The 19,137-nt window shown below is 35.2% G+C and overlaps 2 protein-coding genes across 4 annotated transcripts in view; both read right to left on the reverse strand.

Moving 5' to 3' along the window:
- The window catches only part of kdf1a (keratinocyte differentiation factor 1a), a 28,575-nt gene extending 19,705 nt beyond the window's left edge, over positions 1 to 8,870 (reverse strand). The window contains exon 1 of the mRNA XM_087288179.1: positions 8,615 to 8,870. The gene's annotated coding sequence lies outside the window, so the exon portion shown is untranslated. The remainder of the gene's footprint in view (positions 1 to 8,614) is intronic.
- A 4,827-nt stretch (positions 8,871 to 13,697) lies between these two features.
- tpbg1a (trophoblast glycoprotein 1a) lies at positions 13,698 to 18,494 on the reverse strand. Of its 3 annotated transcripts, none has more exons than XR_015510174.1 (3): positions 17,871 to 18,165; positions 15,512 to 16,629; positions 13,698 to 15,341 (listed from the first exon to the last, which is right to left on the reverse strand). XR_015510174.1 is itself a non-coding variant. In NM_001252461.2 (2 exons), exons 1-2 carry the CDS (start codon positions 18,107 to 18,109, stop codon positions 15,717 to 15,719), a joined length of 1,152 nt encoding a protein of 383 aa, NP_001239390.2. In that variant the 5' UTR covers positions 18,110 to 18,494; the 3' UTR covers positions 15,118 to 15,716. The 3 variants fall into 3 exon arrangements, 1 of the variants encoding a protein (NP_001239390.2); XR_015510175.1 differs by having other exon boundaries at positions 13,763 to 15,219; positions 15,386 to 16,629; NM_001252461.2 differs by having other exon boundaries at positions 15,118 to 16,629; positions 17,871 to 18,494.
- Positions 18,495 to 19,137: the final 643 nt, after the last annotated feature.

The raw sequence follows: 19,137 nt of genomic DNA on the forward strand, positions 1-19,137 counted from the left end.
TATATTAGAGCTGCACAATTAATTGTTAAAAGATGGCGATCTCGATTCGACCCCCTAGACGATCTTAATTCAGCACATCATTTAAATAATCATATGGCATTTTAGAGTTATGACTGCGACAAGCAATTGAAATGTTTTTTTCTTTCATAGCGAAGACACAGCTGTGCATGAAAATAAATGTTTACAGTGTCAGTATAACTACTCTAGCCTATATAATGTTGATTTTACTAGTGAATTAAATAGTCTAATAATGTTCTCAATGACAGATTGCAAAAGCATAAGCCTATATCTCAAACATAATTCAACATCAGAATTATTATAAGCAGAATAGAATTATTTATAGAAACCAGCAGATCAACACATAATATTAATATTGTTGCTTTACCATATGTTTGAGAAAAAAACAATAATAATTGCAGACACGTATTAAGCTTTATTTTACATCTACAGAATCATGAGAGAATCCTGATCTTTATTTTAAGCAAAAAAAAAAACAAAAAAACACAACGCGATTCTCATTTTAGCCAGAATCATGCAGCTCTCAATAAATAAAACAAAATAAATAATTAAATAATAATAAATAATACTTTTTTTTTTTAAAGAGGGACAATTAGATGGATAAACTGGGGAGAGAAAGGAGTGGCCTTAATCATAACTGTATTGCTCATTATTGAAGAATTAAAGGCATGACAGGAGACCATCTGTTTCAGATAAAAAGTCATAATTCACATGTTATTTGCTCCAATTCATACAGTTCCCACACCTAGCAGAGCTGGGATCTTCAGAAAATTTCTAAGCATCAAATACCTCTATCCACAAATGCTTATTTTAAATAAAAATACCACTGTTGTCCATTTACATTAGATTTCAGAGTAATCGCGTAAATCATGAATATAATATAGCGTGTGTTAGGAAGTAAGGAATGTTTATATATTAATATATTGCTGTAATATGGACTATTTAAATCAAGATACTTTTTTTAACCCAGCTTTTATTTTGTATATATTTGACCCAGTTTGTGTTGAAACCCCCAGCATTTTTTTGTTTTGTTTTTTGTTTTGAGTGTATCATAGAATTTGCACCAATATACCTTTGGGTATTAGACTGCTTATTAAAAACAAGGTGGATGCTTGGGGAAATTTTAAATGTATAGTATTTGTAAAAGTGAAATATAAACAGAAAAGAATTAAATGAAGGAATTAATGAATATCATTTGAATTTTGAGCATGCATGGATGTGTGCAGGTTGCATATAAATGGTTTGATGTAAACATTTCTTGTATGCTGATTGCTGCATAATTCTGTTATGTTATGCTTTTATATATTTACTTGTTTTGGTATTTCGTATTGATGCATAAATGTAAATTCTGCAATAATTAAATCTTGGTATTGTTATGCACGGAATTTAAATAAACCTTTTCTGATGCATTATAATAGACATCGGACACCTTTTGTACACTAAAAAAATGCTGTGTTGTTGTAACCCAAAACTGGGTCAAATATGGACAAACCCAGCGCATGTGTGTCGACATGAGTTGTGCTGCAGAAGGCATTTGAAGCATGTGAACAGAGTTGATCTGCATGAAGATAAACATGGTTGTTTATTTATGCAGGCCTGGAAGAAGTGAACATGCTTAGGAGCCGTGGTGGATACATGAGCATTACACCCAACATATAAACAAACATTAATCCAGCATATATAAATATATAGATTAAGCTTTCTTTTTGTTTCTTGATCTATATATCTATCTATCTATCTATCTATCTATCTATCTATCTATCTATCTATCTATCTATCTATCTATCTATCTATCTATCTATCTATCTATCTATCTATCTATCCATCCATCCATCCATCCATCCATACATTAATTTATTTATTTATTCACTTAAATTTTATTTTATTTATTCATTAATATTTAATTTTTAGTTTAAAATTATTTGGTGATTTATTTATCTTTTTCATTTATTCTTTTCAATAAAATTTTTTTTATTCAGTCATTCAAATTTAATTTATCCATCTATCCATCCATCCATCCATCCACCCATCCATCTATACATCTGTCTTTCCATCCATCCATCTATACATCTGTCTTTCCATCCATCCATCTATACATCTGTCTATCCATCCAGCCATCTATTTCAATTTTATTCACTTAGTAATTTAGTTACTTTTATTTATTTTAATTAATTAATTAAATTATTTTATTCATTTATTTATGTAAATTTTATTATTATTAAAATTTACTTTATTATTATTTATTTTATTATTTATATATTTTTTTCATTAATTAATTAATTTATTGTTAATTTATTTATTTCAATTTTATTTATTATTCAAATTATTATTTTTCTTTATTTTAATTATTGAGTTATTTATATTTGGGTAATATACAAAAACTACAAAAATAAGGAAATATATAAAGAAGATCCATCACGTATTAATTTATTTAACCTATTTATTTTTTTCATTCATTCAAATTAAATTTTATTTAATTAAGTAAATTTTATCTATTTATTCATTTATTTAATTTAATCATTCAAATTTAATTAATTTATCCATTCATATATTTATTTAAATTATATTAATTTATTGTTCATTTATTTATTTATTCATTCAATTATTTTGATTTATTTTAATTATTTAGTTGCTTATATTTGGGTAATGTACAAAAACTATAGAAATTAACAAGTATATAAAGAAGATCCTTCATGTGTTTACTTAATTAACCTATTTGTTTATTTATTCATTCATTAAAGTTTTATTCATTTAATATCATTTATTTATTTAATCCATTCATTTTAATTCTACTATTTTTATTTACACATTTTTTTCATTCATTCATTTATATATTTCAATTTTATTTACTTATTTTTAATTATTTTAGGTAATTAATTTATTTCTTTATATCTGGGTAACATACAAAAACTCCACAAATGAACAAACATATAAAGAGTGTCTTCAAGCACGTTTTGCTGGTGCACACAGCATTGAACAGAAAGCTCGTTTTCTTTGGTGTGCAGGAATTACTCGATCGTCAAGTCATCCACTTCTACACGTGCATTTAAACACACTCCCTTCCCCTCTGACTTCACCTCCACTGAGGCTGTGTTTGTCTAGAATGATGTCTTTTCCACGAATCAGATCTGCTGAATTCTCAGCAAGCAGCAAGTCAACCAAAAATATGCATGCTTTATAGACATGATAAACACACTCTTTTTTCATCACACTTGACAAGACGTTCCTGTGGACGATGATTTAAGCGTGCAAAAAGGAAATACCCAGGAAACAAATCCAAATCTGCTCTTTTGTTTTTGTTCATTATTAGTCAAAGACTGTAAGATGTGTGTACAGTATCAGGGCAACGTTTGCATTTATAATCTAAATGCATTATTTTAAAATGCTTTAGTTTAGCTCTAAGTGTGCTGGTGTATTCTGCCACTAACAAAAAATAAATGCATAAATAAATAAAATGCAATATTTATTGACTTAACATTAAAGTTTACATTAACGCAGCATACAATCCAGCAGACCTTTTAGTATAATATTACACAATGCAATGCAACACAACACAATGCATTTTAGTATAACGCAGAGCTCTAAAAAAGCCTGGTTTGGGTCAAATATGGACAAAGCGCTGGGTTAATTCTTGGAATTCAATTCAATTCAAATTTTGCATTTGCCTTTATTATCAAAATGTGTTATTTTAAATAGATTTGCTTTAGTTGTAGATAAATAAAATGCTTTATTTATTGACTTAACATTAAGTTTACATACAAACGAGCAGACTTTGAGTGCTCTAAAACTAAAGTAAAGCATTTTAATATGACGCATTGCTCTAAAAAAAGGAGTTGTGTTAATCCAACATTGGGTCAAATATGGACAAACTGCTGGGTAAATTTTTGTTATTACATTTAAATGCCTTTAATTAATATATATATATATATATATATATATATATATATATATATATATATATATATATATATATATATATATATATATATATATATATATATATATATATATATATGATTGATTGTGTTTGTACATATTTTAACCAGTTTGGATTAAAATAACCCAGGTTTTTTTTATTTTTGTTTATATATATATATATATATATATATATATATATATATATATATATATATATATATATATATATATATATATATATATATATATATATATATATATATATATATTTGTTTGAAAGCATTTGAGAAGTTTGCAATGAGTGTTTTATTTATAGGATTACAGCTTATATATATTATTTCTAAACAATATTTAACAAAATATGGCTGTAATCCTATAAATAAAACAGTCAACTTTGGTCCAATAACTAAAAAATAAAAAATAAACCCAACAATCATTTTGTCCATATTTTAACACACGATTATACACTCTAAGAAGTGTTGGGATAATGCATTATTTCAAAATGCATTGCAATGCTTGAACTACCTGGATCGGCATAGTTGTAGAGTACCCAAAGCGTGCTTGCTTTTTTGTTCTGTTTACATGTTAACAAGCAGTTTTTGAGTCATCTAAGACTCAAGTAAAGCATTTTAAATAAATGCATTGCTCTAATAGGGGTTGTGTTAATGCAACATTGGGTGAAATATGGACTATTTCATATTTATAAACAACATTTAACAGAATTGCGTATGGCTGTAATCCTTTAAATAAAACATCCATTGCAAACGTCTCAAAAATTAATAAAATAAAATAAAGAGCTGGGTAATATTAATCCAAATTGGGTGAAATATTTACAAACACACCATTGAGTCAACTTTGGCCCTTTATACCTTCATATTAAAAAGAAAATATAATAACTCAGCTGTTAGTTTTCTCCATATTTGACTTAACATTTGGTTAACACAAGCCAGCTCTTTTGAGAATGTATAATCCCAACGCATTATTTTAAATGCTTTACTGTAGTTGTAGAGGACTCAAAGCCTGCCGTTTGTTCTGCCGGTTACAAACTACAAAATAAATAAAACGCACAATCATGAATCAAATATGCACATCAAACTAAAGTGATGCAGTGGGTTTGTAGCACATCTCTAAATAAATGTTGGATTATTTTGACCCAAACTGGGCCAAATATGGATAAAACCTACAGCTGGGGAAAAGTGCCATTTAAAATGTAATTACCCTAGTGGTTTGTTCATGCTCAGCTTGAAAGATTATTGTAAAAATTATTGACTGTTTCATATTCATAAACGATGTCTAACAGAACTACGCATGTCTGTAATCCTTAAAAAAAGCTAGAGGCATGCACCAGGCCTCTCTTCTCTCTCTCTAAAATAATGCTGGGTTATTTCAACCCAAACTGCAATAGTAAAACATGGACAAACAAAACCTAAACTATGGGTTAAAGTCGGCCCTATAAATTTAATTCCAAACATTAACTCAGTATTTGCTTTAGCAATGATTTGACACACAAAATGCTGGATTATTTGAACACAAACTAAGTAAAATACTGACCCAAATTTTGGGTTAAAGCTGGTTTTATAGACTTTGTTTAAAAAATGAACACATCGGTACCAATTTGACCCAGTGTTGGGTTAAAACAACCCAGCATTTTTACTTTAGTCTTGGAGAACATCAAAGTGTGGTCGTTTGCTATGTACGCTATACCTTTAACAAACAAAAATATTTATTGACTTTGTCCATTTTTGACCTGATCTTGAGTACGATCATAATGCATTCTTTTAAAATGCTGTACTTTAGTCTTAGATCAGTGTTTCTCAACCACATTCCTGGAGGACCACCAACACTGCATGTTTTGGATGTCTCCTTTGTCTATTATGTCCATTTCAGGTCATTCAGTCCCGGCTAATGAGCTGATGATCTGAATCAGGTTTGCTTAAGGAGACATAGAAAATGTGCAGAGCTGGTGGTTCTCCAGGAATGTGGTTGAGAAACACTGCCTTAGATGACTCAAAGTGTGCTGGTTTGCATATAATAAACAAAACAAAAATCACTGATCATCAACTACTAAGTGTGCTGACCTGTATGTCGGGCCTTAAACAAACACAAATATATTTGACCCATATCAATTTTTGACCCAGGTTGGGTTAACACATTGGGTTAACACAACCTATCCTTCTTTAGAGTGTTTAATCATAATGCATTCTTTTAGTATGCTTTAATTTAGTTTCAGAGGACTCGAAGCGTTCTTAGTACGCTTATTTTAATATTTATCAACTATTTAATACTTATAAACAATATTTCACAGATATAGAAAACCAATGGACAGCAACATGCACCAGGGTCTCTTCAGATGGAATATTTCAACCCAAATTATGTCAAATTTAGACCCAGACTATGGGTTAATGTTGGTCTTACAAGTTTAATTTAAAAAAATGAATCCGTCAGTTGGGCTTTCTCCACGTTTAACCCACAGTTAGATTGAAATGACCCAGAATATTTAAAATAATAGTGTCATTTGTCTGATTAATTCAGATGGCAGACAAATTATTATTGTTGGGTTATTTCAACCTAAATTATGTCAAATTCGGATCCAAACTTTAGAGTAAAGTTGGTCTTATAAGTCTTATTCCAAAAATTAACCCAACGATTCATTTTGTCCATATTTGTTTTAACGCTGGTATAAATTTGACCTAATGTTTAGTATAATCACAATGCATTATGTTAAAATGCTTTCCTTTAGTCTTAGAGGACTCAAAGTGTGCTGGTTTGTATGTTTTGCACATAATAAACACAACAAAGATCACTGTTTGTCAACTACTTAATGTAAATAATCAATATTTCACAGAAATAACAACACTTATTAACCCATTTACACTCATCACAAATGATAAACTGCCCCAGGGACACTTCAGTCAAAAAACTACTGGGTTACATCAAGCCAAATGATGTCAAATACAGACCCAAACTATGGGTTAAAGTTTGTCTTATTAATTTAATTCCAAAGATTAACCCAGCAGTTCATTTTGTCCATATTTGACATAATATTGGGTACAATCATTGGGTCCAACTATAAAGTTCTATTTATCGATCATGTAATATTTATAAATAATATTTAACAGAAATGTGCATATTTGTGATTCATAACACCCATGTACACCCATTGCAAAGACTAAACTACAAAAAGCTGGGTTATTTCAACCCAAATCATGTCAAATACAGACCCAAACTGTGGGTTGAAGATGGTTTAATTAATTTAATTCCAAATATTTAAGTGGTTCATTTAGTCAATTTTTGACCCAATGTTGGGTATAATAATTGGGTCAAACTACGAAATTCACTATTTATGACCATTTAATGTTTATAAAAAATGTTTAACAGAAATGTGCATGTTTGTGATCCTTTTAAACGCAATATACACCCACGGGAAACACTAAGCTATAAAAAGCTGGGTTATTTCAACACAAATCATGTTAAATACAGACCCAAACTATGGGTTAAAGATGGTTTTACAAGTTTAATTCCAATAATGAACCCGTCTGTCAGTCTTTCTCCACATTTAACCCACAGTTAGATTAAAATAACACCAGTAAATTAGTGTTGATTGATTGTGTAATTGATTCAGTTGGCAGAAAAAATTTGTATTATTATTTATTATAGGGTTATTTCAACGCAAATTATGTAAAATACAAACCCTAACCAAGTTGGTGTCATAAGTTTAATTCCAAAAATGTACCCAGTGGATCATTTTGTCCACATTTAATCCAATGTTTAGCATAATCATGATGCATTATATTAAAATTATTTACTTTAGCTTTAGAGGACTCAGTGTGCTGGATTGTACGTTATAACTGTAATTAAATAATATATATATATATATATATATATATATATATATATATATATATATATATTCATACCCGATGTACACCCCCTGCAAATGTCAAATTGCACCAGGATCTCTTTAGTCAAAAAAACCTGGGTCATTTCAACCCAAATCAGTATAATATTGACCCAAACTATCGCCTAAAGTTGGTCTTATAAGTTTAATGCCAAAATTAACCGAGTAGTTCATTTTGACCAAATTGGATCCAATGTTGGGTTAAAATGTTACCCATTGTTGGGAATAATCATGATGCATTATATTAAAACTAGAGGTCTTAGTGTGTACTGGTTTAATATATGCTACGCCTGTAACAAAACAAAAACCGCATTATTTAATCTTATACATTTAACTACATTAGGTCTCTTCAGGGGAAAAGGCTGGGTTATTTCAACACAAATTATGTAACATACAGACCCAAATTATAGCTTAACTTGATTTTACAGGTTTAATTCTGAAAGTAAGCGCTGGGTCTGTAACAAAATAAATAAATAAATCATTATTAATTCACTATTTAATATTTGTAAATAATAGTTAACACAAATGTGAGTGACTGTAATCATCATTAAAAGCTATTTACAAACGCCTAACTGCACCAAGTCTCTTCACTCAAAAAAGCTGGGTTATTTAACCCAAATCTGGTTTAATACATACCCAAAATCTGGGTAAAGTTTGTTTTATATGTTTAATTCCCAAAATGAACCCGTCGATCGGTCTTTCTCGACGTTTAACCCACAGTAACACTGGAATAGCCCAGTGTGTGCGTGTAGTTTGTGTGGTAAATCAGATGTCACTCACCGCATAGGCTCGGGTCAAATCCTCGGTTGTTTTGAGCGCTACTTCAGGTGTTGTGGATGGCGGAAGTAGCCCGAAAGCTCAATAATCTCCTTATGACGCCTTATAACGCGCACTTCATCGATCTCCGTGTACTCTCGGTAGCTGAACGCGGGTGTTTCGGTGTCGTGGCGCAAACACACGAGTTCACATTCGGCTCATACTAAAGCTTCGCTCGGTAAATTCTCTCCTTCGCCCCGCCGTGCCGTATTTTACCTGCGGCTACAGGTAAATCCAACGCCCACTTGTGCAGGTAAGCAGTGACGTCACGCGCTCAAACGGATGTTGCCTAAACATCCCAAAAAAAAAAACGTTCCAAATGTTACTTTTTATTGGAATTCTTTTGTTTCGGATATTGATTGGAGAAAATATGGCTCTTCACAAATAACTACTTAATTACAAATAAGATAAAAGAAGTTTCATTCGGAATTATTCGCTGTACATCCCCAGTCAATACTCTTTTAGTAAGATATAAAAAAGATATTAATATTAATTGTTCATTTTGTCCCTGGTTCACTTATTTTGACAATGCAATTACTCTATGTTGCTTTGGAAAGACTTCTCACTTTTTATAATTGAGAATGTTGATGAGGAATTTTCCTTGCTGTGGGAGAATGTTTTGTTTGGTTTTGTTGGTTATGGAACGGGGGCTTTACATAAAAAGAAAACATATTTTCTTAATCTTCTTGTCTTATTAACAAAATTTTATATCCATAAATGTACATTTTCAAACCAAAACCCTTTTTTTATATTTTGCTTACTCAAATGCAGTATTACTTTGAAACAGTGTCTAACTCTTTTACAAAAAAAGGTTTTAAAAACAACTGAAATTTGTAAATTATATAATCTTTTTCTTTAACGTGTAATGTATTTACCCCTCCTGTTTTTTGTTTGTTTGTTTTTTTTTTTTTGTTATCTGTTGTTGTTTCTTTTTCCAAAAAAAAAAAAAAAAAACATCCCAAAAAGGAAAGCTGGAATTGATTCAAAGGCAACTTATTTCATTATACTGCTAAACTTTTATTCGGCAGATATCATAATAGTGTGAGGAAATGGGCTAAAGTGGAGCAAAACTGTGAACAATAGATGAATAAACAAAAACAGAAAAGCTAAAAAAACGTTAAAAATTAAATTTACATATGAAGCATTGTGTGAATTTAATTTGGTTAATTAATTGTTGGTTATTATTATAAACACCCATGGCATGCACACATTCATTTCACACACTCACTCATTCACTACGGCCAGTGTAGTCGATCAGTTCTCCTATAGCACATGTGTTTGGACTGTGGGGGAAACAGGAGCACCCGGAGGAAATCCACGCCAACACTGGGAGAACATGCAAACTCCACACAAAAACACCAACTGACCCAGCCGGGACTCAAACCAGCGACCTTCTAGCTGTGAGGCCACAGTGCTGACCACTGAGCCACTGTGACGCCCTCTTTTATTTAAATATTTATTTATTTTAATTGTTGTGACGTTGTTGTTGTTGTTGTGTGTGCGTGTGTACTAAGTTTGTACATTTTGTTATTATTTGATGTTCTTTTTCCATTTATTTGCACATGCACATACACACACACACATACACGCACACACACATACATACAACACTCACAGACACACTCATACGCACACTCTCACTCACACACACAAACACACTCACACACACAAACATACACACAAACAGTCATGCACACACACTCATAATCATACACACAGTTACATTCACACAAACATACACTAACACACAACAAAAACATACTCACACAAACACATACAAACAACACTCACAGGCATACTCATATGCACACTCACTCTTTCTCATTCACACATACACGCACACACACACGCACACACACACACACAGATGTATTATTTCCAACATGCTGTAATATACTGCTTTGCCAAAAGCAGCGACACAGATGAATATGTGCTGTCTGATGTTGATCAATTGCAGTCATTAATTCCCAGCACACACACACACACGAACACACGCACACACACACTCCAGATCCTTCATTGTGCCCCATTTTCCCCCTTCATTTCCCTCCTTTCCTCAACCATAGCGAAATATTGAGGACACAATCTGCAGATGCGAATACCAATAATACAAATAGTACACTGCGCTGTGTGTGTGTGTGTGTGTGTGATGGGGGAGTGTTTCAATCTGCAGAATAGTTCATGATCTATAATGGAGCCTGTGATTCAGTCGGATTGGGTTAGATACACATGAGGAGTCATTCAGTGCGCCGTCAGATCTGCAGATACACAGTGTGGGATGACATGAAAGGTGTGAAGTTTGTCAGACAGAGGCAGCACTGTGGCCTCACAGCAAGAAGGTCACTGGTTTGAGTCTCAGCTAGGTCAGTTGGTGTTTCTGTGTGGAGTTTGCATGTTTTCCCTGTGTTGGCGTGGGTTTCCACCGGGTGCTCCGGTTTCCCCCACAGTCCAAACGTTATAGGGGAATTGATCAATTAAATTGGCCATAGTGTATGAGTGTGAAAGAGTGCGTATGGGTGTTTCCCAGTACTGGGTTGCAGTTGGAAGGGCATCCGCTGTGTAAAACATATGCTGAAATAGTTGGCGGTTCATTCCGCTGTGGCGACCCCTGATGTATAAAGACACTAAACTGAAGGAAAATGAAAGAATGAATGAACCATTTCTGCATCTGAAATAATCCAAATAAGTTCATTCATTGTAACAGATTTAATTTTCATGATTATTGACATTTATGAAACGTCATACTTATTCTGAATCTGCACTTAAAGATTAGTAAATATACTTATAAATTATTACTATCTTAGACGCAGAGAACTGGCTATCTATCTAATGTGTATTTTGAAATGTGGAACAAAATGCACTATTAGTAACGCATTTCAGATTGGCAAAAAAATTGACAGCGCCCTCTAGTGGATTTGTCATCGGTAACACAGCAAAACTCACTCTAAGTAACGTATTTCAGATACACAAAAAAATTGACAGCGCCCTCTAGTGGATTTGTCATCGGTAACATACAACAAAACGCATCCTAAGTAACGTATTTCAGATGCACAAAAAAAAATAATAATTGACAGCGCTCTCTAGTGGATTTGTCATCGGTAACATACAACAAAACGCATCCTAAGTAACGTATTTCAGATGCACAAAAAAAAATAATAATTGACAGTGCTCTCTAGTGGATTTGTCATCGGTAACGTAGAGCAAAACACACTCTAAGTAACGTATTTCAGATGCACAAAAAAATCAACAGCGCCCTCTAGTGGATTTGTCATCGGAAACGTACAACAAAACACACTCTAAGTAACGCATTTCAGATGCACAAAAAAATTGACAGCATCCTCTAGTGGATTTGTCATAGGTAACATACAACAAAACGCATCCTAAGTAACGTATTTCAGATGCACAAAAAAAAAAAGAATTGACAGCGCTCTCTAGTGGATTTGTCAACGGTCGGCCCACACGAAATCTGCGCGCACAGAATTCCGCAGATTTTCCACAGATTTTCTGCAGAATTCCGCAGATTTTTAGCCCATCATTAATTTTGTTTATTTACTTGAGTAAATGTGTGTAAATCTATATTTATTTAATTTTTTAATTAATTACAGTAATATTATTGACTAATATGAAAATGTTTATCTGATTTATGTATAATGCAGTTTGTACAGTATTATTTTCTGTCTTTTAGTAGAGATATTATATGAGACTTGCTTTGTTTACCAAATAAACTGGACCTAATAAGATTTGCAATTTAAACATTAAATAAAAGTTAAAATGGTATTACTTTTTATTTCACTAATTAAGGTTTTAGTTATGATACTCCCAAAATAAATCCGCAAAAATCTGCAGATTTTTCCAAAATTCTTTGCAGAAATAGCAAAAAATGTCCGCAGATTCTGTCTGGCCCTGGTCATCGGTAACATACAACAAAACACACCCTAAGTAGCGTATTTCAGATGCTCAAAAAATTGACAGTGCCCTCTAGTGGATTTGCCATCAGAAACGTACAACAAAACACACCCTAAGTAACGTATTTCAGATGCACAAAAAAATTGACAGTGCCCTCTAGTGGATTTGTCATCGGAAACGTACAACAAAATGCACTGTTAGTAATGTATTTCCGATTCACAAAACTGTACACAGCGCTCTCTAGTGGATTTTTGTCCTCTGAAACCTACAAAAACACACATATACACACCCCAAGTAATGTATTTGCAAAAATGTAGACAGTGCCCTCTAGTGGATTTGCTATTTGAAACGTACAACAAAACGTACCCTAAGTGACGTATTATTCCTTTCTGTTTTTTTTAATTATGAAAAAACTTTTTACATGACAAAATAATTACAATTAGAGAGACAATTATTAAGTATTTTGGGGGGAACTCTAATGCATAAATAGTCTTTTAAAATGTCTGAAAATGATTTTATTCTTAACATTCTAACAAACTATTGTTTAGGCCTGTCAAGATATCTATTTTATGTCGTATGATATATTGCACCATAATATATTGCAATAAACAATATTATTGTCATTTTATGCCACATATAATGCCAGAATGACAATATAATATCATCACAATGCAAGTACCCTCTTCCAAAGAACACATCATACTTTATTCTTAAGACTATTTAATTTAGTTATAGTCATCTTGACAGTTTAATAATGAGGCTTTGGAGTCAGAATGTGAAATGCATATCCTAAATAAATAATACTAAATTATAACAAAGGTAAAGAATAACAGAGGCTGCTACCAGATCTGTTGTCAGCTGTCAGACACACACATGAGAATATACTACAGTAATTTATAGTAAATACTACAGTGTTAATAGCCATACTGACACTGATGGCTCCAATAGAGAGAGAGATGTTGCACAATGAGCTGAAGTGTTGCTAGAATTGGTGTTTACGTATGGCCGATATAAATTCCATCACCAAAAATGATTGAGCTCATGTCCATGTGTTGTGCGATAAGTCATACATTGAGCCGACTACTGTTACACTCATTGATATTTAAGTGACAGTCGTCTGGAAATTATGGGGAAAACAAATGATAGACGTTATTATTTATTCAGAAAAAGCTACATGAAGTCATTCGAATGTACAAAACAAAAAAACACCTTTAAAATCCCCTTTGCCTTTAATATCTGCAGGGTTTGTGCCATTCATTCCATGTCTTTTAATAGTAGTATAATCCTACACATCGACAAATGCAAGCATCTTCTATGTCTACAATTTACCGTCCTCCTTCTCTGGGTAAACAGACCAAAACTGTGAAGTCCAGTTAAATGTAGAATGCGTTTGCCAACATCAAGCATGAACTAATCTCATGATTATCCTCAGTTTGTTCTATTTAGCTAATCATCAAGCACACACGATTCATTACAAACTCAAATATTTCTGATTGGCAAATATGTAGACAGTGCCCTCTAGTGGATTTGTTGTTTGAAATGTACAACAAAACGTACCCTAAGTGACGGATATCAGATTCGCAAAAATGTAGACAGCGCCCTCTAGTGGATTGTTATTTGAAACGTACAACAAAATCAGTAATGTATTTTCGCAACATAAAAGTACACTGCGCCCTCTAGTGAATTTGTCATCTGAAACTTACAAAAAATACACACTAAGTAATATATTTCAGTTTCCTAAAAATGTAAACAGCGCCCTCTAGTAGATTGCTCAACATACAACAAAACGTACCGTAAGTAACGTATTTTAGATTTGCTAATAATGTTGACAGCACCCTCTAGCGGATTAGTCATCTGAAACGTACAAAAAAGCACACCTTAAGTAATGTATATTAGATTTGCAAAAATGCAGATAGCGCCCTCTAGTAGATTTGTCATCTGAAATGCCAAAAAAAAGTACCCTTAATGATGTATTTCAGAGTCACAAAAATGTAGACAGCGCCCTCTAGTGGATTTGTCATCTGAAACGTACAACAAAGCACACCCTAAATAACATATTCCAGATATTTACAAAAATGTAACACCCTCTAGTGGATTGGTCATCTGAAATGTACAACAAAAAGCACCCTAAGTATGTACTTCTGATTCACCAAAAAGTAGACAGCGCCCTGTAGTGGAGTTGTCATCTAAAACATGCAATAAACCGTATTCGAAGTAACGTATTTTACATTTGAAAAAATAGTCTGTGGCACATATTTCCAATAAGCATGTGCAGGAACATCAGGTCATAATATACATTGAAATATGTTCACTATGCATTTGTTTACAGTCCATTTACAGAGTCACATCAGTTTGAATCTGTGAAATACGACCATCAGTAGGAGCACGCGCCATACATCAGTCTCTGTTTGAAACATGACCCAGTCGTGGATCAGAGTCAAGTTCGTATCGATAATGATACCCCTCCAGCACATCTCGACAGGCTTCATGTATATCCGTGATCCACTTCTTAATACCCTTTCGGTTGAGGTAAACCACAAACAGAACAGCTCAACCTCTCCACATCAGCAATCGTAACCTTCGAACTGTTCAACTAATACACAAACTATGAAACGCACTCCAAATATCGTATTTGAGATTCCCACAAATGTAGACAGCGCCCTCTAGTGGATATGTTATTTGAAATGTACAACAAAATGTACCCTAAGTAAAGCATTTCAGATTTGCAAACATGTAGACAGCGCCCTCTAGTGGATCTGTTGTCTAAAACGTGCAACAAAATGCACTATTAGTGACGTATTTCAGATTCGCAAAAAATGCAGACAGCGCCCTCTAGTGGATTTGTTATTTGAAATGTACAACAAAATGTACCCTAAGTAAAGCATTTCAGATTTGCAAACATGTAGACAGCGCCCTCTAGTGGATCTGTTGTCTAAAACGTGCAACAAAATTCACTATTAGTGACGTATTTCAGATTCGCAAAAATGCAGACAGCGCTCTCTAGTGGATTTGTCATCTAAAATGTGAAACAAATCACATGTGATGTATTTAAAAAAAAAAAAAATAGTTTGTGGCACATATTTCCAATAAGCATGTGCTGGAAATATCAGGTCATAATATACATTGAAGTATTTCCACTATGCAGTTGTTTACAGTCCTTTTACAGAGTCACATCAGATGGAATCTGTGAAATACCACCGTCAGTAGGAGCACGCGCCTTACGCGGGTCTCTGTTTGAAACATGTCCCAGTCGTGGATCAGAGTCAAGTTCGTATCGATAATGATACCCCTCCAGCACATCTCGACAGGCTTCATGTATATCCGTGATCCACTTCTTAATGCCCTTTCGGTTGAGGTAAACCACCAACAGAAACACCATGCCCACGAATCCCAGCACTAATCCCAGAAACACATAAGACGTATGCAGCGACAAATCGGTATTGACTTTCTGCGCTTCACCGTAACACCCCAACACCTGCGCATTAATAACCCGTAAAGACACATTACGCATTTCAGCAGGGGATTCACAGCTCAACCTCTCCACATCGCCAATCTTAACCTTCGAGCTGTTCAACCAATGCACAAACTCAAGCATTTCACATGTGCATGTGTAAGGGTTCTGACTCAACATTAGTCGCACCAAACTGAGTCGCTCCAACTCATGCAGACCTTCGCCGCTGATCATTTTGAATGCATTCCTACTCAAATCCAGCTCCAGAAGATTTTCGACACCAGTGAATGTGCAGTTGTAGACGGCCACCAGAGAGTTGTTGTTCAGGTGTAGATACTGTAGTCTTGGCAGCGGAGTGAACATCCCCGGTGGCAGCAGGACGAGCCGGTTGCCCGACAGGTCGAGCCGCTGCAGGTTGAATAATTCCCCCCATCGCAGCGCGGTTATGAGGTCCGTCAGAGATGTGTGGTTATACAGAGACGAGCGCAGACTGAGCTCTTCTAGAGGACTCCCGGGGATGGAGAACGCTTCGGGATGGATCAGGACTAGAGCGTTGTTGTTCAGGATTAGCGAACGCAGCATTAGCAGAGACGAGAACGCATGAGAGCCGATCTCCGTAATGCTGACAGGACAGAAGAAAACAGAGGATTAATGACGGAAATATACTGAAGATAGAGACTGTGGATAGATGGATGGATGGATGGATGGATGGATGGACGGATAGATAGATAGATAGATAGATAGATAGATAGATAGATAGATAGATAGATAGATAGATAGATAGATAGATAGATAGATAGATAGAAGCATGGATGGATGGATGGATGGATGAATGGACGGATGGATGGACAGATGGATGGATGGATATATGGGTGGGTAGGTAGGTAGGTAGGTAGACAGACAGACAGACAGACAGACAGACAGACAGACAGACAGACAGACAGATAGACAGATAGACAGATAGATAGATAGATAGATAGATAGATAGATAGATAGATAGATGGATGAATGGACGAATAGATGGAGGGATGGATGGATGAGGGATGGATGGATGGATGGATGGACGGACGGACGGACGGACGGACGGACGGACGGACGGACGGACAGACAGACAGACAGATGGATAGACGAATAGATGGATGGATGAATAGAAGGATAGATAGATAGATAGATAGATAGATAGATAGATAGATAGATAGATAGATAGATAGATAGATAGATAGATAGATAGATAGATAGATAGAAGCATGGTTGGATGGATGGATGGATGGATGGATGGATGGATGGATGGACAGATAGATGGATGGATAGATGAATGGACGGATAGATGGATTGATGGACGGATAGATGGACGGATGGATGGATGGATAGATAGATAGATAGATGGATGGATGGATGGATGGATGGATGGATGGATGGATGGATGGATGGATGGATGGATAGATAGATGGATGGATGGATGGATGGATGGATGGAGGGAGGGATGGATAGAAGGATGGACAGATAGATGGACGGATGAATGGGTGGGTAGATAGATAGATAGATAGATAGATAGATAGATAGATAGATAGATAGATAGATAGATAGATAGATAGATAGATATCTGAACACATATAACTAGCCCACAATAATTAATATTTGAAGTGGATCAAAATCTTTTTTCAAAGTTGTCCAGAATCTATTGATCAGCCCTCACTCTTGACAACTTTTGATCCACTTCAGGTGTTGCCTACTGTTTATACATATAGTTGCTGAAATATAATATAAAATATAGCCTAGTTCACAAACAGACAGACGGCAGATAAGCTGACGGATATATGAGGATAAACAGACTGACACATCTGTATGGCTGTTTTTTCTCACCGGTTGTGGCTGAGCTCCAGCAGTGTGGTGTTCCGGAGCCCGCGGAAGCTGCTGTGCTGTAGCTGCTGCAGGGAGTCTCCGGAGCGGCTCAGAGTGCCGGTGAGTCCCGGGAGGTCAGTTGGCGAGCAGCGCACGGTGAGAGGCGTCCCGGAGCAGACACAGCGCGGCGGACACAACGCGACGCTCCAGCAGACGCACATCAGCAGGAGCGACGCGCAGGCGAGCGTCAGCGGCATCATCCGAGCTCTGCGACTCACAGACCGGCGCGTCTGAGCAGCGCTGCCCGAGGAAAGACGCTCACAGCCCGGCCACCGCACAGCTGGGGATGCGGTGGGTGGAGCTCACGCACTCCAAACACCTATCATACCCAACACACGCTGAGCACACCACATGCACTCTCAGCAGAGCTGCACCGTGAAACATCGCAAATTAGCAGTTTTTATTTTATTTCCCTGGTTTGAATTGCATTATGTGACCTTAATCTATCTTTTAACAACTTTAAAAAGTTGGGAAAAGTGACTTTTATGAACATTTTGAATACTTTAAAGCAATATATTGTTTGGTTTGCTGTTGTACACTCATAAATCACCCGTAAATCAGCAGTTTTCAATACATTGATCTTTCTTCCAGCAACGTTTAAGCTTGAAAAGTTTACACACACACACACACACACACACACACACACACACACACACACACACACACACACACACACACACACACACACACACACACACACACACACACACACACACACACACACACACACACACACACACACACACACACACACACACACACACACACACACACACACACACACACACACACATATATTCATTCATTTTCTTTTCGGATTAGTCCCTTTATTAAACCGGGGTCGCTACAGCAGAATGAACCGCCAACTTATCCAGCATGTTTTTACACAGCAGATGCCCTTCCAGCCGCAACCCATCTCTGGGAAACATCCACACACTCATTCACTACGAACAATTTAGCCTACCCAATTCACCTGTACCGCATGTGTTTGGACTGTGGGGGAAACCGGAGCACCCAGAGGAAACCCAGGCGAATGCAGGGAGAACAAGCAAACTCCACACAGAAACGCCAACTGACCCAGCCGAGGCTCGAACCAGTGACCTTCTTGCTCAGGCGACAGCACTACCTACTGTGCCACTGCGTTGCCCATATATATGTATATATGAAGAGTTCAGATGCAAAAACCTCCAAGTGCCATGCCATCTGAACTTTCCATCAAAAATGAACA

This window comes from Danio rerio, chromosome 16 (genome assembly GCF_052040795.2).
Source record: "Danio rerio strain M-AB ecotype USA chromosome 16, GRCz13ab, whole genome shotgun sequence".
NCBI classification, from domain to species: Eukaryota; Metazoa; Chordata; class Actinopteri; order Cypriniformes; family Danionidae; genus Danio; species Danio rerio.